The 20,553-nt window shown below is 41.3% G+C and overlaps 4 protein-coding genes across 5 annotated transcripts; all 4 read right to left on the reverse strand.

Annotated features, from left to right (window-relative positions):
* Nucleotides 1–2,185: 2,185 nt before the first annotated feature.
* Nucleotides 2,186–5,165, reverse strand: LOC6493625. The gene is made up of 3 exons (XM_001958086.4): nucleotides 4,685–5,165; nucleotides 4,387–4,449; nucleotides 2,186–4,320 (listed from the first exon to the last, which is right to left on the reverse strand). Exons 1-3 carry the CDS (start codon nucleotides 5,032–5,034, stop codon nucleotides 2,193–2,195), a joined length of 2,541 nt encoding a protein of 846 aa, XP_001958122.1. The 5' UTR covers nucleotides 5,035–5,165; the 3' UTR covers nucleotides 2,186–2,192.
* Nucleotides 5,166–6,407: 1,242 nt separating this feature from the next.
* LOC6493624 (polycystin-2) lies at nucleotides 6,408–9,113 on the reverse strand. Its single transcript, XM_032454477.2, has one exon. The coding sequence runs from the start codon at nucleotides 8,757–8,759 to the stop codon at nucleotides 6,504–6,506; it is 2,256 nt and encodes a 751-aa protein (XP_032310368.1). The 5' UTR covers nucleotides 8,760–9,113; the 3' UTR covers nucleotides 6,408–6,503.
* Nucleotides 9,114–11,440: 2,327 nt separating this feature from the next.
* Nucleotides 11,441–17,087, reverse strand: LOC6493623 (venom acid phosphatase Acph-1). 2 transcript variants are annotated; one of them, XM_032454480.2, is made up of 5 exons: nucleotides 15,767–17,087; nucleotides 13,517–13,615; nucleotides 12,966–13,049; nucleotides 12,450–12,608; nucleotides 11,441–12,334 (listed from the first exon to the last, which is right to left on the reverse strand). In XM_032454480.2, the coding sequence occupies exons 1-5, from the start codon at nucleotides 15,926–15,928 to the stop codon at nucleotides 11,624–11,626; spliced, it is 1,215 nt and encodes a 404-aa protein (XP_032310371.1). In that variant the 5' UTR covers nucleotides 15,929–17,087; the 3' UTR covers nucleotides 11,441–11,623. The 2 variants fall into 2 exon arrangements, with proteins under 2 accessions (XP_032310371.1, XP_044571078.1); XM_044715143.1 differs by lacking the exon at nucleotides 15,767–17,087 and adding an exon at nucleotides 14,927–14,944.
* A 1,062-nt stretch (nucleotides 17,088–18,149) lies between these two features.
* On the reverse strand, nucleotides 18,150–20,439 carry LOC6493622 (venom acid phosphatase Acph-1). Its single transcript, XM_001958083.4, has 5 exons — nucleotides 20,175–20,439; nucleotides 19,371–19,469; nucleotides 19,226–19,309; nucleotides 19,006–19,164; nucleotides 18,150–18,941 (listed from the first exon to the last, which is right to left on the reverse strand). The coding sequence occupies exons 1-5, from the start codon at nucleotides 20,349–20,351 to the stop codon at nucleotides 18,234–18,236; spliced, it is 1,227 nt and encodes a 408-aa protein (XP_001958119.1). The 5' UTR covers nucleotides 20,352–20,439; the 3' UTR covers nucleotides 18,150–18,233.
* Nucleotides 20,440–20,553: the final 114 nt, after the last annotated feature.

The raw sequence follows: 20,553 nt of genomic DNA on the forward strand, positions 1-20,553 counted from the left end.
CTTATTAGTTAATTTATTCTATATATTTCCACACACCTAATTAAATTTTTCTTCTGAAATCCAATCTGTGCAGCCCACTTGCAAAATTCCCTGGAAAATAAATTCCATAAAAACTTGGCTAATGATCCAGGACAAAGGCCTATCTTGGGCCTTATGCTTTTCGGCCAGAAGTAGGCGTAGGTGTCCTGCTCCTCCTTCTTTGCTCCTCCGCGTCGCCCTATCTATATGGCTAATTAGGCTAAACAAATTATGGAATATGATTAATAGAGAGCACGGTCTGGCAATTAACTTTTTGCGATAAATACAATGGAATATATATAGGCAGAATATATATGCGAATAAATTAACGAGCCGGGGAATTGCAGGAATCCAGATTTATTGACCCCACCCACAAATGGCAAACTGCCCCCTGGGGGCTGTTTTGAAGGAAGGATTCGTCCTCCGATTTAACAATTCACGTAGTGACATTTGCATTTTTGATTGCCTTAATATTTCTTGCATTGCTTTTGGCTTTTGTTTATGGCCAACACCGTTGCGGTAGGTGTTTCAACCACCCTGAACCAAAAACCATCAGAAAAAGTTAAGACTCTGGAAACGTGTCGTGTAAATTAAAAAGGTTTTGGGTGTTTTCGGTGTTTTCGGTTTACGGTTTTGCCAAAAAAAAATGATATGCCAAAGGTCATCGAGACTTTGAAATTTTCCCAGCAACGTTTTATGCTAATCATTATGGTATATTTTGGGCGTGACAAGGTCTAATTATTTTGGGTTTTGGTCAGCTCATCTGACTTTTTTTTAATCGGAGTCAATGCCATTTACTTAAAATGCCATCAAGGAGAAAAATTCAATGAAAAGGAATCTTGGTTTTCAATGGGGATTAAATATATGGTGGAAGTTCAAGCAACCGAAGACAAAGGACCTGTGTATTATATTTCCAGGCAATTGTTTATGGAGTCCTCCGAATTCGGGATCTACAGGAGGCATTTCTTTATTTTCGGTGGGGGGATTCGTGCTCAAGTGGCGGGCAACATTAAAATAAAGAAAGCGCGTATATGATAAAAGGAAAGGAAAAGGCGAATCCCTAGCCGCAGGGAGGAAAACTTCCACACACACAGACAGACTACTCCGAAGGATTCCGGACTCCGGATAGAGGCCTCGGAACTTCAGGACTCGAGGAGTGACGTGTTTGGCGTAGCAACATCAGTGGCAGCAGCACTTAACCTTGGCTGTATACCGAGGACACGGCACTCGAGTTATGAATTAAATCCTGCCACGAATCGTCCCACGAATCCTGCTACGAGTCCTGCCTGCTGAGATGGGTATTCCACATACAGTTATCTCTGCGAAAACTTTAACCCAAAAGGCTCAAAGGACGAAATGTGACTCTCTGGCATTGGAGCGAAAGCTTCACGTTTCCTATTTTCCATTCAGCAATTGCTCTTAGCTGAAAGCTTTCTCCCCAAAGAGACATTTTTTAGAAGAGTTGGGCTAGAGAAAATTGCAGAGAAGTTTTTTGGATATTCTATGGGTAATGTTTGTGGGGTTATGAGAGTAATAGTAGTATTACTTGTTTGTATTACTAGTTTGTACTTCAAAAACTAGACTAGATTAGCTGCTAAAAATAAAAATAAAACGCATGATAAATATTTTTACATTTTCAAAATATTATTATAATTATTATTATTACAATATTTCAATGATTCACAGGCCCATTTTTTGTTTAATTAATTATTGACATTATTTAAAAATCTCTATTTCTGTAAAACATAAAGTACATACATATGTATTTTTATAAACGAATGTTTTATAATTAAAAGGGGCTGCAATGGGTTTAATAATATTTTATATAAATTCTTTGGTGTTATTTGTACCACAAAGTGCATGTGTTGTTCCATAAGTTCAAATTCCCAAGTTCAAATTCCTAAGTTTAAAGTTCATAATGTTCGACATTAGTTTTCCAAAAGTATTTTTTTTTTAAATGCCATTTTTTAGCCATTATTTAGCTTTACGATGAGCTCTATTCTTGGTTCGGGCTTTTGAAATTCGGCCATGATCACGAAAAGTTTTTGGAGCACCTTTTTTGCCTGTAATTGTTTAATTAAAAAAAAAAATATCTTAAATTACAATTAAAAGGGCTATTATTAAAGTTCAATAATATTTAATATAAATTCTTAAGTATTTCTTTTACCACAAAGTTAAGATTTGGGTTCTTTTTTCGGTTCGAGCTTGCGATAATTGGCCGTGATTAGGTAAAGTTTTTGGAGCATTTTGTCTGCCTCGGCGGTGGTCATAGCAAACACGTGGATCATCCCCGACTCGTGGACCCGGGCTGCCACTCCCGGCATTGTCTTGTCCACATAGTAGACGTAGTGCATGTCAGACTGGAGCGGCTCCGAGCACAAGGCGTATGCCTCACTGAACTGTGTGAGCAGGATCCTCCAGGGATAATAGGCGTACGATACGAGACGCAAATGAAGCAGCTTGTTGGCAGGTTCGGCCACGAAATTTAACTGACCCGTTAACTTCATCATTAGCTCCCGTTGAGTTTCGGCCAGCATGTTCTGGCCCCTACCGTTGATAATCATCAGAGTGCCGTTGGACCAAATCCATGCTATCTGGGTGGCCACAAAGCGCTTTTGGATCACATCGATGTCGGTGCTATAGACAGAATTATCCAGTCGATTCACAGCAGCCTTAAGGACGATGTTTCGATTTAACTGCAGAGTGCAGAACATCTTGCAGAACTTCATCTCGATGCGTAGACGTAGATCCTCCACTTTGCGTTTGGTAGGACGTCGCAAGATCCTGATCTTCTGGAGACACTGGTCCAAGTGCACTGGAAGCGGTGGCATGAGCAAGTTGCGCCTCAAGCTTTCAGCCGCTTTGCAGCCGAACTGCTGGTTCCACTTGGTGCGCAGTTTTTTGGCCTGCGGATCCCTGAACTCCGTCATATTTTGATCGATGATGTCCTCAAAGTCCTCGAGACGCACTCGAAAGCTATTCTGCCAGCCATTCTCCGGAATAGTATTCATTTTAGTTGCTTGATTTTCCGGAGAGGGGGGCTTTAGCTGCTCCATGCTGATCGCTGTCTCAAAGTCAACGGCTCCCGGTGCAGTGGAGTTCTCCTTGGGGGTATTTTCGGCATAGATAAGCGCCTGCAGCTGCTGGGAAATTGTAACGCTGCACTGCTGCAACCACTCCTGGATAGCAGCCTCGTCCTGCGGCTTGGGCGGCACCGGACCTATATCCTTGACATCCAAAATGATGGGGCGTTCTGGTCTGCAGTTCTCAACTACCCGATCATACCCATCATCGATTGGTTCCTGTTTTATAAATGGCACAGTAACATCCGACATAAATGGCAAAGTGGGTTTAGGCGTTTCGTCGTAATCGATTGGTTCCTGTTTTATCTTAAAAGCGGGGATAATAGGCTGAATGACTGGATTTGTGGGGATTTGTGGATCCACGGGCTCTATTTTAATGGTAACTTTATCTAGTGGACGAGCAGGGAGTGGTTTTCTGACCTCCCTTGCCGAACTTTTTCCGTTGTTGGGGCTTAGTAAATCGAACAGAAGATCATGGTTTTTAGGATAGTCCTTGGCCAAACTCAAAAGCATATCGAACTCCTCGATATCGCTTAAGGGTTCGCTTAGCAACTCCGATTTGATCCATTCCTTCATGGCACGCTCCTCCTCCGGCCCGATCTCCAAATGACCCATATGCATTTCCTCCTCCTTTACTTTTGGCTTGGCCTGGCTCTCTATATGTCTGTTCCTATCCCAATTCTCCCAATTGAAGTATTCCTCACCTGTGGTATTCCAAGTTTCCTTCAAGGCGTCCTCCTTTTCTGACTCCTTGTCAGAGTCCACGATTGGTTCCCGGGGTGGAGTCTTGGCGTTGTGTTTGCCGCCCACTAAACAAATCGGCCATTCCGCTTCGGACATGGGTATCGAATCATTCTTTGCCTTCATGTAGCTATCCACAATGTCCTGCGAGGAGGGAAGATCCATTAAATCGTCTACAGCAGATCTTGGTATCGGCGAAATGGGACGAAAATTCTTGTCCATCAGCCAATCCCAATCGATTGGTTTCTTTTCGGTAGTGGTCGATGGCTTAATTATGGGCTTGCGTGGCTTTGGAGGCGGCTTATCCTTGAACTTGGTTGGCAGACGTCGTGGCTTTACAACCCTATGGGTGCTGGACGGCTGCCTCGGCTCCAATTCAGGGATAACATGCATAGGCTCCGAGTCCTCATCGAGGCCAAAGTCGAGCACTACATCCCCAATGCAAAATTTTGTAGGAAGTGGCTTCAGCATTGGGGCACTAATAATACATATAAAGTATTATTATAACATAAAATATTTAACAATAATTGGGATTTAAGCTCACCACAGTATGGGATTTATGTAGGTATTTTCACGTTTAACTGGCTCTTCTTTGGGCTTCAAAAAGCTAAAATAAAATGTACAAAAAAAAAACGAATAAATCACAATTCTATGAAAGGCTTTCACTTTCATTAAAATCTATTGACTTGTGCAATTCAATGATGAATATAATAATATGTATGTAGTTGCATCAGAAATAAACTCAGCAAGAGTCTCTTGGTCTTTTGAAAATACTTATTAAAGATTCAAACTAATTCTAGTATTATAACACCAAGGATAAATTAAAATTCTTTGATTCTTACCCATCGTCTTTGACGGCATCGACATTTTCGGTCTTAACACTTGTGTGCTTTTCCGAGCTGGAGCTTTTCTTATTCTTACTTTTCTTCTTGTTTTTGCGTTTCTTTTTCTTCTCCTTCGACGGATTATCTTTATGTTCGGAAGGCTGATCATCATGTTGATCCGAAAAGTCGGATTGTTTTTTATCGTCCAAGTCCAACTGCTTGAGGATATCCTCACTAAACAAATGCTTAATGTACTCCTCGTCTGCCTCAGAATCGGATTCCGAAAGGTTAATAACAATTGGATCCATAGTTTTCTGTGCACCAGAGGCAGGACTGGTTTCCTGCTTCACTTTCCTCGGTCGCGGCATTTTCAAATGACAACTAATTAAGACTTTTGGTAAATTTTCTTGAATATTAGCACTTCTTCGCACGGCAATGACAAGGCAGAACTTTCTTCACAAGGTGACAGATCCGTGTTGTAAAATCCTTTCAGTGTTGGACATTTGGAAATGAAGCCGAAATATACTAGAAAAAAAGCTAGAAGCTAATGGTTGAATAACAGTACTCCGATAGTGATTGATTCACAATTTTATGCCTTGGAAGCATTTTATTAAGCTTCATTGAAGTTTATTTATTGAAGAAATTATTTATTTGATCAAAACATAGTCAAGCTTCTACAGTCCATTTTTTCCCTACCCTCCAATTTTCAAGATCAAGTTTCTATAACTATATAGTACTTTTATAAAAATTTTATTTTATTTTCCTTGAATATATTCAGTCTACTTTCAGGGATTATAGTTTTATTCAAAGAAAACTGCCATGGGAGTTGAGCAAAAAGTATCGCATACTTTTAGTGCTGATTGTGGAGCCATACAAAAAGCGATCAAAAATTAAAAACTTTTCGGTTAACTCACTCCCGAAACTCCGGATGGCTTTTGATTTGGCCACTTTTTCTTTTGCCGTTTGTCTTCAGGTAACACACACATGCCCTCCCACCCATATGAACCGAAATACAGAAAACAGTCAGGTAGTTAAAACTTTTAAATTGTGGGCGGAGCTGGGATCATTTGTGATTTCTGCCGTCTGGGCGCAGCAAATAAAAAGCTGAAAAGTGGTAACAGAAAGCTGGGAAAACTCCAAGTTACAGGCATTGCAGAAGTGCTCTGTCACTGCTCATTTGTTGCTAATAATTATAAAAGTTTTCCTCAGACACCGACCCCCCACCAAGCGACATAAGTACCGCACAAATATATAGAAAAACACTTGCCAGACTATCTGTCTGATGGAAAAAGGGTAGGAAAAGTTTAGCTTACTAACGCTTCATTCACAATTGTTTAGTTTACAAAAGTTTTTTGTACTATTTGGCGTTTTTTTTTTCTTGTTATATCCAAAAATATTTGTAAAGTCCTTTTCAACGATGATGCATTTAGCTCAGATTTCGCTGAAAATAGTTTTGCAGCCACGGCTCGGCCTAAAAGCCTGGAGTATTAAATTTTTATTTGCTTACTTCATAACAATAGTGGATTCGAATAGAGAGTGGTGTGATGTGGAGTGGTGGGTTGGTTGGTGGGGTTTCCTATATAAGTCATTTAGTTTGTGGACTTGGAGCACAGCCAGAATGCTTGGATGGCAAACAAGTCGAACAAAGCGAGCGCCAAATTGCCTTAAAAGCCTTTTCAAGTCAAAAGTTTTGCCTGTTTGCGCATAATTATTTAGCCATGACTTAAACAAAAAACTAAGGAGCCCATAAAGTATTTACTTCAATGATTGGGCGAATAAATGTTTCAATTTCAAATATTAAAAAGTAAAATTAGAAGGAGCTAGTTCTTAGTTTTAATTATCTATTTATTACTATTCCGTGATGCCATGGTGGCGGAGGTGGTGGTGGTGGCGGTGGTGGTTCCGGATCCGGTTCGGGATCCATTTCTTCTTCACTTATATTCTCCTCCTCACTCTCCGATAAATTCCCCTCTTCATCACCGAACTTCAATCTTTCCAACAACTCAATTTGGGTTTTCAATATGGCAAACACCACAAAGGTCTTTTCGATGCGTTCCCGGTATAGTAACTGAAGGAATTTTTGGTCTACTGGCTCTCTTGATTCAAAAGTAAATGAAAAATTCTTCCGCCTCTTCGCCTTGGGACCGATCCTTTCCTGGTTGTATAGCTTCCGCTGGATGTTCTGCGCCACTGTTCGATTGTTCCGCCTGTAACCCCTCTTCCGGTGAAACAATTTCATAATAAACTTTATCGCATCCGCGTATTCCACTCGCAAGAACTCCCAGTAGGTAATGCGGTGGATGTTTTTCCGATCCCGTTGGGCTTTGGCATCGGCCAGATGCCGCTCCAGCATGGACATGATCATATTAAGGAGCAGAGCCTTAACCACAAAGCCTAGTACGGCGTAGAGTACAATTCCCAGCCATTTGCCGCCGCGTAAGAAATCGCGCAGCGCAATACTGTAGCCAAAGGAGAAGCTTGCCACTGAAATAATACCCGTCTTCAGGTTGTTGACTGTCGGCGAGAAATTACCATTCGTGACGACCGCCGAGGTGCCAATAGACATTAGGAAAACGGCAGTCACAATAAAGGTGGACACCAATGTACCGCCTGCCATTCTGAGGGTTTTGTTGAACAGCTGGAATGTCCTGGCAAATTGCATCACCCTCCACAGACGCAGTGTGATCAGAGCCACAGTGAAGCCCATAAATACGTTACAGGCGTCGTTGAAACGTAGCGGCCTCTGAAAGTCTATGAACTCTACATTCACCGAAGTTTCCAGGTCACGGATCATCTGTTGGACCAATTTATCCCGCCTGGCCATAGCTCCCACAAGCAGGACACTAAACGTCAAGGTTATCGCATCCAGCTTGGTCCAAATGTTTCGTAAGCGACCTGGTTCATACCAGACCTTGGCGAAAAACAACTTGGCAAATTGCAGCCAACAGATCAGAAATATAAACAGGACCAGCATGCCAAAGGACGAGAAGTCACGCATCCGCTCCACGAAAACGACACTGTCCACAGTCATGTGGGTGACACTCGACCCGAAGGGGAATTGCTCCAGCCACAGAGTGCACACACTAAATACATTCCCATCCGCATTGTACAGGGTGAAGTCAATAAACAACGCTGACGTATTCCGATCCAGCCAGCTCTTTCTCTTCAAGTACCTCAAGATTATCAGACTTTTTTTCCGGCTATCTGAGAGAAGATTCTGGTATCCGATCGACTCGGGATAGCTGATGAAGTGACCATAATGGTTGATACGAAACAAGATGTGCTCCGACACAGTCGACTCGCGCATCACCCAGGGCTGATGAATTTTCCAGAACTTGTCCGTATAGGCTTCCCTGGCATATGGCAGCTTCCAGCCCTCGGAGTAGTCTCTCACATCGAATACGGGATCCTGCAATCCCACGTGCCGGTCAACGGTTCTCAATTGTCGCAACCTCACCGAGCCCAGCATTTTAGTAGACTCTGCATGGACCCAGGGAGCTCCTCCGAAATCCCCCCTTTCCGTGAATGCCCTAATTATAGAGCTCTCAAGGAAAAGGTATATATTGGGCAGAAGGAAAACGGTAGACAATCCAACAGTGCCAGTATGATTGTGTTGAAAGAGGTCTTGCGTAATTTTGTTATTATAGTAGAGCAGATTATCAAAAATAACCAATACGAAAATGAGCAGGATGAAAAATAATCTCCCAAAGACTCGAAGCTCTTCGGTAATCAGTCTATACTTCAGGTTGAGCCTCTCATACCGATGTCTTTCCGTGATCATCAATTGACTCTTCAAGCTCTGAAGTTTTCTTCGCAAATTCCCCATCAAAGTTTCTACCCTGGCAATGGAATCGGTCGATATGGTGGCCTGATGCGGTGGCCACAGGGCTGCATCGAGTGATATGATTGCGAATTTGATGGGTACTACAATCACGATCTGAACCAAGCACACCGATATAAACACTATCATCATCTTGTTCACCTTGACAGGCTCGTGGGAGAATCCCGAGAACTTCCAAATGCAAAAAGCACACCCTGCCATTATGAAGAACGTCATGAAGAATATAATATTACTTTCTTTTGCTTGAACCATCTTGGTATTACTATATTTTTTTCTCTTTTAAAACTTTAGCTCAGCGAGTAATAGTTGTGACTTGATATCTCGGACTACTTTGATAAACTTGCTTATAAAAATTGACAGCTGCCAGCTATTCCCCAAAATCCTATGAAATATTCACCAGTTTTATCCCGCATCTTCAGTATTTTTCACTTGCCTCTCTACTGGCTTTAATTTCCCTCTTGTGCTGGTTGTTAGTTAACCTTGCTGTTTTCTGTCCTTGTCGGGTGCAAGCCGTGTACAAATTATTGTGCTATCAGTGGCACCTCAATGGGCTTCCAGCACTTGCCACTTACGGCAGCCGACAGACGCAGCTGCAGCTCCACCACAAACCATCCACCACTACCATCTATGTCCTGCCCGTGCCCGTGCCCCTCATGGATGTTGCATCACCACTCTCTCTCAGTTCTCGGAGCTTAGGATGGCAATAAAATTCCTAAACCTTTTTTGACAAATGAAACGTGCAACAAACAAGACGCCCAAGCAGCTGCAGGCGGCAAGGCAATCCGGACGAGTCCTTAGCAAGCCAGGATAGAGGTCCTGGGACCCTGAAAACGGCAGACAGGATCCGGGACTGAGCCCGGCTCGAGTGCCAACAAAGATTTATGCATTTTACAGGGCAGACTACGCTTTATGCGAAACTAAACGGCAAACAGTTTGAGTGAGGAAAGCTTTCACTCTCTCTGCACTGGAAGAAATATTCAAATTTTTGTAGATTAACTCTTGAGGAATATTGATATCCAGTCTTAACTATTTCAGAATCTATATACACCAAAGATCTCTATGAATATGATTCCTGAAGGTAAATAGTGGTTTATTTTTTCTGAGTGGTGCACTTCAGTGCTCTGTGCTAAAGCGGAAATGAAGCATCACATGCACCATGCCCACCTCGGATCCGGGTTCCTGGGGGTAGAGGAAGTCTATTGTGCCTTTTAATAGACTGAACTACACAGCTTCCGAGCCTGAGCCCCGGCATCCTGGCACTTTGTTTGCCGGCAAACATTTGTGCAGCTTATTAATATGCACGCCCCGCACCTTCCTCGTTAAGATTAGCTGGAAATGCAGGTGTGGCCTCCGATTTTCGCTTCGGCCACTCCGGCAATCGACAAATTTTATCTTCCAGGCTAAGCCGAAAAGTTTTTACTTCTCTCCGGTGCGTATCGAAAAGTCGTTAGTAAGCTGACCGCAGAAAGATGTGAGGCGAAAGTGCAGTCGGACATCGCAGTGGGCTCAGTTGAAACTTCAGGTCTTTCGTCTCAGTCGCAATCGGAGCAAAAAATGTCCAACTTTGCCCTAAGACTTGCACTTAGCCCGCACAAAAGTTTCCCAGCCATGGCCCAACTTTTTCCACTGAGCTGCCGCTGAAGCCTTGGCTAACACCGAGGTTGAGGCTGAAACTGAAGCTGTAGCCAAGCCCTAAGTAGATTTGTGGACCTCGGCATATGTCTCAGTTCCGAGGGTGGCGCTCCATAAGTAACTGCATAATAGGGTTAATAATTATGGTAGTCTGGGAAGCAAGAGTCTGGAATGATCAAATTTATGAAAGTGGAATCACAGAGCTCCCTCGACTAGCTTCCCGTGATATTTATGATTTGATTAAGCTCTAGTGACTGGGAGTGATGAGGAATTCTTGGAGTAAGTCATGTGACAGAAGGTGAGAAACTATAATATATTATATCCTCTTGTTTCCATAAAAAGAGTGGCATGCCTTTAATATAAAAACTAAGTATTGCAAATAAATTATACCAGATTACTCCCCTGGTGACTACCATTTTCTTAAAACTATTCAATGGGTGCCCACATGGCGTATACTTATTCCGGAGAGCACCCTTTTCATCCTTCCCGCCACCATTAATCATCAAAGCAGTACAAGCTGTAGAACACATGGAGTTATAGATTTGTCTGACGCCCACGCACCCTATCCCCCCACCCACCGGAAAATCAAATTAAGCTAAAATTAAACGCAACAAGAAACACAAACACAAACTATGAATGCAATCGGGGATTGCCCGACGTCCTATGTACGCTTTACATACACTGGCATTCGTTTATTTTTTGGCAAACATACAACATATGCGTCCCGTTGACAAATAAAGTTTACAGATATGGCCATGGGGGCGGTGAGGGGGAAAACTGACACACGGAGGAGCGGAGGAAAAACGAAAAGCGGAAAACTGAGGGGGCAAGCAAAGAGAAATGGCAACGCACACGAGTAAACAATGGGCCACCAAAGGGCGAGCAGATGGTTTGGCGGCCAAAGAAATTGTCGAGGTGGAGCGACTCCCCAATGAAATAGTTTATGGTAAACCGCAATGCGAAAAATGTCACCTCCTGGCAAAAATGAGCATGCCGAAGGAGTGGGGCTGGGAAATGGAAATGGCAGTAGAGATGGAAGATTCCGATGGAGTCTCCGAGCGGAGTGGAGCATCCAACTGGCTAAACAAGTGCGGAAGTTGTTTGCGTTTGCCGCTGGCAAAGGCCAACCGGAAGCGGCCTATTGGGCAATGGCAGTGACAGCAGTCGCCTGTCGCCACACACCGGAAATGAGTCAACTTGGCTGCCACATGGGGCGTGAAAGAAGTCGTCGCCGACTGACAATATCCGACACCAAAAACGGAGCTTGGAGTATGGATTGGAACACCAGATAAAAATAAATATTTAAAAATTCTATAAATGACCCAAAAAGGGTTAATTCATTTATTTGGCTTAGGCTATTGACTTAACTAGGTTGAAGTGGCTTACTAAAGTGGGACTGTTGGCAGTCCCGTTCCCTGAGACGAGTAGCACCTGTAGGATTTTTTGATTCTTTTGCTATTCTCTAAACTAAATATTTTGGGGGCTTATGGCCCTCGGAGGGGCGGCTCTGTGAAGGCACCATTTCGAGATTGACAGCGATCGGCGTCCGCTTCCGTGGGCACCACATCCTTGGTCACGGCCAGCAATTTATCCAGAGGGCACTGGAAATCACAGCCAGGCAGGACTAGTTTCTGGGCAGGAGCCTTGGGATCGTTGCGGAAGTAGATCTCCACCCAGTAGTCACCGGTCGTCTTGTTCTTGTGCAGCTCAAAGAGAATCATCGAGGAGTAGCGGGGCAGTTGGCGCTCCCATACTTTCAGGGCCGAAAGGATATTCACGACCGTGGAATCGTGTCCTGTGTAAATGAATAGCTTCCTGCTGCTGGGCTTCAGAGTTCCGTTTCGCTTCGCCTGCATTTCGTCAAACATTTTTTTGAGGAACGGCCCGCCCTTGATCTTCTGCATCTCCGGAGTATAGACGTTATAGATATAGCTCTGCTCGGCCAGGAATTGCAACTTCTCTGGGAAATACGAGTGCGTCCACTCGGGCAGCTCGAGGCCCCATTCCTGTTCCGCCAGCAGGGTCAAATAGAGGGACTGTACATCTTCGGGCTCTTTGAAGGGCAGTCCCGTGAGCTCTTCCAGTTCCTTGAACATTTCCAGGTACGGTTCGATTTCCGCCTTCACCTCCGGAAGTTCGTAGACCTCGTTCAGTGCCTCGAAATATCGCGGACATGGAGTTCGCACCAGAAGTAGCTGGAGAGAGGTATGTAGATGTTGTAATTTAATAAAATGAATAAAATAATCAATATCCCTAACCTAATCGAACGATTTGATTAATCATTTCAGATTTGATATCAAGTATACGCACCGTATCCTGATTGAGCTCCTGGGAGAAGACAGGTATGGGCTGCCAATTAAACCGACTGTTCCACTCCATGTCGGTTCCTTTTGGTGGAAAGAAGGCGGCCAGAACGGTCTGCATGGTCATGTGAGTCCTTGGCACCCCCGTCGCCTGGGCATAGACCGACTATGGAGGTAAAAGCCGAAGAAAGCGGAGAGCGGCGAACGGAGAAAGCGGCGAAAGTAGAAGGGCGAAAAAGAGCAGAAGGAATTGAGTGATGAGCCGGGCGCGCTTGAGCTTTGCAATTTGTAAACGTCCGCACTATCAGGCAACCGACCCACGGACGTGTTGGTGTCGATACACAGAGAGAAAATGTTTAAGATAGTATTTGAATAGTATTTTTGGAATAGTATTTGACAGTTTAAAGACTTTAAATCCTAGAAAAATCATTTTTAAGCAAGAAAAAATAATTTAAATAATTTTCTCTCTGTGCATAGTGTTATGTTGTGCGCCGTGTTGGTTCGTTAGTGACTGCTTACTCACATCGGGACTGTAGTGGGGCGCCAGAAATTTGCCATAACGCTTACGCAGCCAAGTACCAATGTTGAACAGCTCGCGTTTGCCATTCTGGAGCGTTGATTTATTGCATGGCATGAGCGGATGGCACGTGAGACAACACCAGAGGAACGGCACGGAACGGGGTATCCGAGAAAGCAGAAATTCAGAGCAAAGTCCGAGGCAGCGGCAGAGACAGAGATGGAGAAAAGTGTTATAAAATAATAAATGCCTTGCATTTTTGCAATTGCATAAACATATGCATGTGTATATGTTAATGCAGCTATACCAGTCACCGTCGTCCCCTCTTACCCCAGCCCTTAATCCACATCCCCCCGCCTAACACACACACATATGTACCCGTCCCACTGCAGTTCCAGCAAAACATTTGCATTTCAATTTATTTAAATGCTCTGCTGGCTAAGAAGGACTCCGGGGGATGAGAGGAAATAGTAGGGTTCCTTTTTTTTTGGGGAGGGAGAATTTGGGGCTAGATGACGAGGCAAAAGTTTTCACTGCACAACTTTTTCTCTACTCACATTTGTTATTTGTCCCCAGCCAAATGGATAGTAGGTCTCATTTACATATGGATCCTTTGGATACGTATCCGCCGGCGTTCGTGGTCCGTGTCGGAATACCTGAAGTTTAGCAATTACAATTTTTATTAGTCAAGCGGATTCACCACATGCTCAGGCAATATGCATATAGGAATAGCGTGTATTTTTGTCTCAGACGATCGGCAATCAGAAACACTTTAATTAGCCGACAGACAGTGGGCACTTTAGAGGGCAGTGTTTAAATGATTTATTTCTTCTTAAGGGGTTAGAAGGGTTATGTAATAGCTTAGATAGATACTGTTAAAAATATATTACACCTGAAGAAACATAAGAATTGAGATATTTAAGGTTCTTAACGTAATTCCTAAAAATAACCACCATCTGAATACCTTTTTTTTAAATCATAAAACCTCACACAATATATTTTCTTTTTTTAAACTTTAAGCCATAAAATGTAATGCCTTTAATCATAAAAGGTTAAATCAGCACGCGAATTCCATATGATTTATTTATGCGCATACGAGGCTCGTGCGACCCGATCAACACATCGTATTATTTTTGCGGAAGTACGTATTCTAAATCAAACACCCCACTGATAAGATGGCGTCTCATTGGAAGGTCAGCTTTGAAATCTGGATTGAACTATCTGCCCGTCTATCTCTGAAACAAAATTCATTTTCACGACTGTGGTAAATGGGTTTCCAGTTCATCAATCGTATGCCAGCGGGGCTCAAACAAAAAACAAACAAAATCAGCAAACAAAAGTGCGTCGCAGTTTTATAATTTAATTTTACGATTCGTTGCGGACAGGTTTGTTTTTTGTTTTTCGTGCAAACTGTAATTTGGAAGCCGGTTTTTCGTTTTGGCTTTATTTTAATTTCTGATTTGTAATTAATTTTTTTCCTCGTGTTTTTGGAAGATGTATTGTGTGTTGATGTAAGCCTCAACAAAATCGTCTTAAAGTAAAAGTTATTTTCGATGAATATTTAAATTATGCGGGCTAATACTGGTTTATTCAAATTACTTTGATATCTTTTAATTAGAGAATTTTAACAAGACCCTTAATGACATAAAAACTTGATTAATGTTTTTGGTCAATTTAGGAATTATTCTAAACTTTTTTGGACTGGTTCTGCAGCCGTTTCAAACACATTTTAGCCAAGGTCAAGCGAAGCTTTTTGTAAGCAAATCACTTTAAACAGAAATTAACAAAAAATGTATATATATTTTAGCTTGAGAAATATTTTCCGCCTGGCTGCACTTGATTGTTTTCTTTTTATCCAAGTGTTATTTACAGCAATTTTTTATATGCATATTATTTAATTGATTTAGAATCGGAAAGTGGATAGGCTAAAACAACTGATTCAACACAGCCAAGAGTTCTGGAAATACCTCATTAATTTTTTATAAAAAAAAAGTTCACTTTCCGTTAAACAAGTCTTATCTGTTAACTAACCGACGTGCTACTAAATTATACTACAATTAATTTTTACACCAGCCTACAAAAGCAAGCAAAAAATATGCCTGCGTTAGCACATTGGCTTAATATGTTTATAAACATTTGCTTTATCAACAGAATGTTTTGTTTTTTTCGCCCTGCCAACGTAAATGTCAATGCCAGGGAGTTTCTCCATGGCGTATACACAATTTTTTGACTGAATTCAGTAATATGTGTTATCAGCTGTATTTTTTATTCATATAATTGTTTTTTTCCTCGTAAAGACGAGATCTGCTGAGTATGAACTATTATTTGAAGTGTTAATTGTTATGCTAGTTTTTTATGATATGTAATATCTCGCTAAAAATTGTTACTTTGTGCCTGGATTGCTATTTTGTAGACTGGCTTTTTGTATCACGATTGTTGAAGTGGATTTAAATTTAGTTATGCTTTCAAGCTTTATGGGATTTTAAAATATATATTCGAGACTTTATTTATTAATGATTGAAATTAGTTGTATATATAGATCATTTGTAGATTAAACAAAATATTTTCAGACATTCAAAAATATAATGTTTCTACACTTGCAGAAATTTGTCATTAATTTTTGTCGTTACTTTAATGTGTTTCATAAAAAAATCATTCACTACTTTTATGTATTTTTAGATCTTTTAGCAACACTTCACTTTCTATATGCTGAATAAAAATCACCACTTTACCGGAGAGTGTAATTGCCTCCGAAGTTACGTCCGTACAGCTGTTTTTTGTTTCGGATCGCAGAATTACTAACTTACCACATGCAGCAGCTCGAGCGTGGATTTATCAGTCCCGGGATCGTAGAGCTTGGCCGTAGACTCCATCGTAGAATGGGCGAAGCACCAGATCAGCACCGCCGATGCAATTAATCCGCCCGTCATCGCTAGACAATGCCTTCTAGTGAAATGTGAACGCGGCATTTTGGTGGACCTTTTATATACCCGTAGTATTCTCGGATTCTCCGACTCGGTTTTGGCTTTGATTTTACAGCTCTTGTTTTTTTGGTCGTTTTGAGGAGCTGGCCAACAGATCTCGAGACAGATCAGAGACTAACTTGTTATATTCGCTCTTTGCTTTATCGTTATATATTTTATTTCTGTTTTGTTTACTTTTTGTGGGTCTATTAATTATGCCAAAGGGAACTGGTTTCTTCTGGCAATACGTTTAATTTATTTCATTAAATTTCGTTGGTTTTTCTTAGTGTACTAGGCACCTCCTATCTTCTATTTTACTTCGGGGCAAACCCTAAATATTTCAATGTTATTCTTTCGATAGCCGAATCGGAGGTCTTCGCACGCGACTGTCTTTGGGTAGTATCGCCGGTAAAATACTACTGAACCATATCATTGCAAAAAAGTCGTCGAATAGTCAAAACGAAATGAGTGTATGACTCTTTTATCGTTCCATTATCACCAAAATGCTTTCGTCACCGTCGCTCTTTTATTTATTAGTATTATTGTTATTGTTATTGTAGGTGGAAAAATGTCTATTGTATGTGTGTTTGAACGACCAACCGACCAAGCGACCGACCGATTGTTGAGAAGCTATAGAAGCCTGCCTATATAGCCCTGGTGACACCGACTACAATGCCGAAGCGTTTGAAGCGTTTTTAAACGCGGCCGCGACTTTTAATTTATATGAACTCTCGGATTTGCTCCGCTTATTACTTGATTTGAGTTCTTTTTTTTCGTTTTTTTCCTGGAGAATACCAGTACCGTCGAAGCTGCCGCTGCCGCTGAAGCCACCACCCCCCTGTTTCTGACACCAAATATATTTGTCATCGAAATTGCGTATGCACTGGAGGTAATAAATCGTACTGCTTCTCGACCGCTCATTATGCTAATTTAACATTATCCATATTGTGGCTGCTGGGTTTCGTTGTTTAATTGCCGAAATTATTTGAAAATATCGCATTTCGGGGCTTGGCTGGCTTTGGTTTATGGTTTCGTCATAGTCCGGAAGCTTTTGTTTAAAAGTAAATTACAAATCACACACTGCCCTTTTGTTTGAATTTATTTTTCGCCTTATATGATTTACTTCCGAATCGACTGAGTGGAGCCCCAAATGCCAACTGTTCGACTTTAAGTGAAGCTTGTCGCATTTTATAAGATGGATGGAGCAACCAAGGGAGAGGGTCGATCAAGATGTAATATGGTTTTGTTTTTCAAGGGCTAAAAAAACGGAGTTTGGGTAGATATTACGAGTGTTTTGAGAAATATACAAAAAAAGTTAACTGAATTTTTAGTTTACTAAAAATCCATTAATCATAAATGTAATTTTCTTATTTCCATTTTTTATTTATTGAATAAGATTATCTAAGACACTAACTTCATATTGAAAACTAGACTTAAGCCTGAAAGTATGCCTACAAAAAATGTTTGTTCTATCATAGAACTTTTATGTCTTGACTAACATTCTTAAAAAAAAGTTCTTTGAAAATAAACCCAGACCTATATTTATTTATTTATTTCTCTCTTTCGCCATTGATTATTTGAATCTTACATGGCTACTATACAATCTATCTTACATACTACTTAAGAAATGCCTAACCAATGAGACCCTAAACGCTTGTTTATCTGAGCCCCACTTAGTTCGGAGGCTAGGCGGCAAAGTATTAAAAAATGATAATGCCCTATCAATAGGCTCATTCAAAAGGTAATTGGCCCTACGACAAGCAATCCGAAAGGGAGCAAACGAGCGAAGATCCCTCTGGGGCACATTGAAGTTTATAAGCTCCAATAACATGGGGCAATCAATGCTGCTAATTACTAAGTTATTAATGAAAGTTAAAGCTGCCACAGTGCGCCGATCCTCAAGTGTACATATGTGGAGGAGAAGGCACCGGCTGTGATATGAGGGTAGAGGATCCACAAACCTTAAAGGGAGAAGTGCAAATTTTAAAAATTTTTTCTGCAACCGCTCAACTCTATTTGAACTTATTTTATTTGCGGGGCTCCAAATAATAGAGGCATATAAATTTATAGGCATATATTTATTTTATATTATAATCCTCAAACTTCTAAAACTGCCCTTTCCTCTAAAACAATCTATATAGCTTCTCAAAGTTCAATATACAATTAAAAATGGGATAACTAGATCTTATCCTCCAACACGCCAATCTATTAAAAAGCAATTTGCTAATTACATGAAATAGCTTTATATATTTATTTTTGTTATATAATCTTAATACTGCACACTGGACAATTAATCACAGAGTTATAGACTTCAATGGTAAGTAATCTTTGCTCCATTCAAAGTCCTTTTCGGTTTGCACAAATCCTTGTAAGGAGCATCTGGTAGAACGTCCTTAGTTAGTTCCACTAACTTTGAGATCGGACACTGCTTCTCACAGCCGGGTATTTGGAGCTGCTTCGGTTCTTGGTCTGGATCATTTTGGAAGTACAGCTCCAGGAAATACTCTCCAGTTTCTTCCTTCTGATGAAGCTCAAAGGCGATTAGAGCTGAAAAACGTGGCATTTGCCCCTCCCAGACATCCAAAGCCGAAAGGATGTTAGAGATGGTCCAGTCGTGACCGCAGGATATGAACATTCTCCTGTCAGCTGGCTTCAGCTTTCCAGAAATCTTTGATTGGATTTGATTCAACAGAAATTCTATGAAGTATCCGCCTTTAAGTTTCCTCATTTCGGCGGTGTAGGCATCGTAAACATAAGAAAGAGCTGCCAATGGAAGCATCTTTTCAGGATAATAATCCTTAGTCCACTCTGGTAACTTTAAGCCATAGGTTTGCTCGGTTTGCAGGGAAATGAAAATATTGGTCACATCATGTGCGTGGGTCACATTCAGGCCGGTGAAGTCACTTAGTTCTTGCAGTAACTGGGAGTTTTCTTCATGGATTTTCTTCACCTCCGGCAGATCAAATATCTCCAGGACAGCTTCGTCGTAACGGGGACAAGAAGCCTTCATCCTAATGCGCTATAAAAAATAAATATTTAAAGATTAGTAAATAGTTAGCTAAGAACAATAAATAATTTCTTACCAGGTCAGTTTCCTCGGGTTCCATAAAAATGGGAATCGGCTGCCAGTTGAGCATAAGGTTCCACTCCAGGGGCGTGTTTTCCGGGGGAAAGAGGCCAGCCAGCACCATCTGGAGAGACATCATGGTGCGTGGTGACTCCGAAGATTGGGCACGGATCATCTGAAATGGCAATGGATGTGATTACGCCGCAATGTCCATGAGCTTGCTCTACTTATCGTACATCGGGCTGATAATAGGGAGCCAGAAAATCTCTATAGCGCTGACGCAGTTGTTTGCCAATTTTATAGAGCTCCACTTTAGCGCCCTGTCAAAAGAGAATTGCACTTTAATTCGAGTAATCTTATTTGTGTTTGCCAAATACTCACGTTTGTCAGCGCCCCCCAGCCGTAAGGCTCGTAGGTCTCATTTATATACGGATCTTTCGGATAAGTGTTGACCGGAGTGCGGGGACCATGACGAAATAGCTGTCAGATAAAAATTATAAATTGCATTATTAAAATATGCCATAAAATGTGTCTGAAAACAAAGTCAGTTAGCTTGAATCATCTGAAAAAATGTTCAAAAGAAAATAAATCGTTCTGTAAGATATGAAATTAATACCTCACTCAGATAACTTAAACAATATCTTCATTTAATCAATATTATGTATTAACAGAAATAAAAACGTAACTGGATGTTTGCTGTGAATTACGCAAAAGTCAGCACTGATTTTAATAAATAATTATTTAAACAGCTCGATCGGGAATGAGTTCCCGTATATATTTAATTTTAATTGAGTTATAATTATGCAAATTTCAATCAGGGAAAACATTATTATACAATAAGTTGCTCCATAAATTTGAAGTTTAAGTTCCACCAAACCGGTTTCAGGTTTTGGTTCTAAATGCATTATTACGTATACGCCATGTTAACTGAAAACTGGCTAAGGCACAGTAGTAGCTCTATGTTTAAAAAGAGAACTGAGTTTTGGTTTACCTAAGAGCACTCATTGATTTGATTGTTTGGGAATGATCAGACAATTTTTTTGGCCAAAAGTCAATTGCCCACAGTTAAGGTTTTTAGCACATTTTGTATAATTACACGGTCTACTGATTCGAGTAGTTGCCAAAAATTTTCAACGAGCACTAAATTGGGCTGAATTAATTTTTCAAAAATTTTCTTGCAATTACCACATGGACCAGCTTCAGGGTGGACTTGGTCGAAGTTGTATTTGAGTCCTTTGGGCCTTCTGCGTCAAGGGAAACCTCGTCTGGAATCTCGGGAACTTCAACTTGTGGCACCAGACCGCCTCTGACAATTAAGCCGCAACTAAAAATAAGTGCCAGCAGGCCAAAGTACTTCGGCATTTTCGCAAAACTAAATTAAATGGATCGCTTAGAATTAAGTGGACCGGCTTCGTTGAGGCTTGTGCGTTGAGTGACTGCATCAATAGAACTGCGGACAGCTTTTAAGTCGCGATTATGTATTCCGCTAATACGTATGTACAATCCTCTCACGGCAATACAACCACAGATAAGAGCGGCGAAGAGCGAGCTAGTCAATCAGCGC

This window comes from Drosophila ananassae, chromosome 2R (assembly GCF_017639315.1).
Source record: "Drosophila ananassae strain 14024-0371.13 chromosome 2R, ASM1763931v2, whole genome shotgun sequence".
Classification (NCBI taxonomy): Eukaryota; Metazoa; Arthropoda; class Insecta; order Diptera; family Drosophilidae; genus Drosophila; species Drosophila ananassae.

Bases quoted from the DNA above. Each gene is read 5' to 3' on its own strand.
- LOC6493625 (XM_001958086.4), bottom strand. From the start codon at position 5,034: ATGCCGCGACCGAGGAAAGTGAAGCAGGAAACCAGTCCTGCCTCTGGT. The intron at 4,450-4,684 runs GTAAGAATCAAA...ATTTTATTTTAG, and splicing joins GATGCCGTCAAAGACGATGG to CTTTTTGAAGCCCAAAGAAG. The intron at 4,321-4,386 runs GTGAGCTTAAAT...ATGTATTATTAG, and splicing joins TACATAAATCCCATACTGTG to TGCCCCAATGCTGAAGCCAC.
- LOC6493624 (XM_032454477.2), bottom strand. From the start codon at position 8,759: ATGGTTCAAGCAAAAGAAAGTAATATTATATTCTTCATGACGTTCTTC.
- LOC6493623 (XM_032454480.2), bottom strand. From the start codon at position 15,928: ATGCCGCGTTCACATTTCACTAGAAGGCATTGTCTAGCGATGACGGGC. The intron at 12,609-12,965 runs GTGAGTAAGCAG...TTACCTCCATAG, and splicing joins CGCCCCACTACAGTCCCGAT to TCGGTCTATGCCCAGGCGAC. The intron at 12,335-12,449 runs GTGCGTATACTT...ACCTCTCTCCAG, and splicing joins AGGAGCTCAATCAGGATACG to CTACTTCTGGTGCGAACTCC.
- LOC6493622 (XM_001958083.4), bottom strand. From the start codon at position 20,351: ATGCCGAAGTACTTTGGCCTGCTGGCACTTATTTTTAGTTGCGGCTTA. The intron at 19,165-19,225 runs GTACGATAAGTA...TTGCCATTTCAG, and splicing joins CTCCCTATTATCAGCCCGAT to ATGATCCGTGCCCAATCTTC. The intron at 18,942-19,005 runs GTAAGAAATTAT...TATTTTTTATAG, and splicing joins AACCCGAGGAAACTGACCTG to CGCATTAGGATGAAGGCTTC.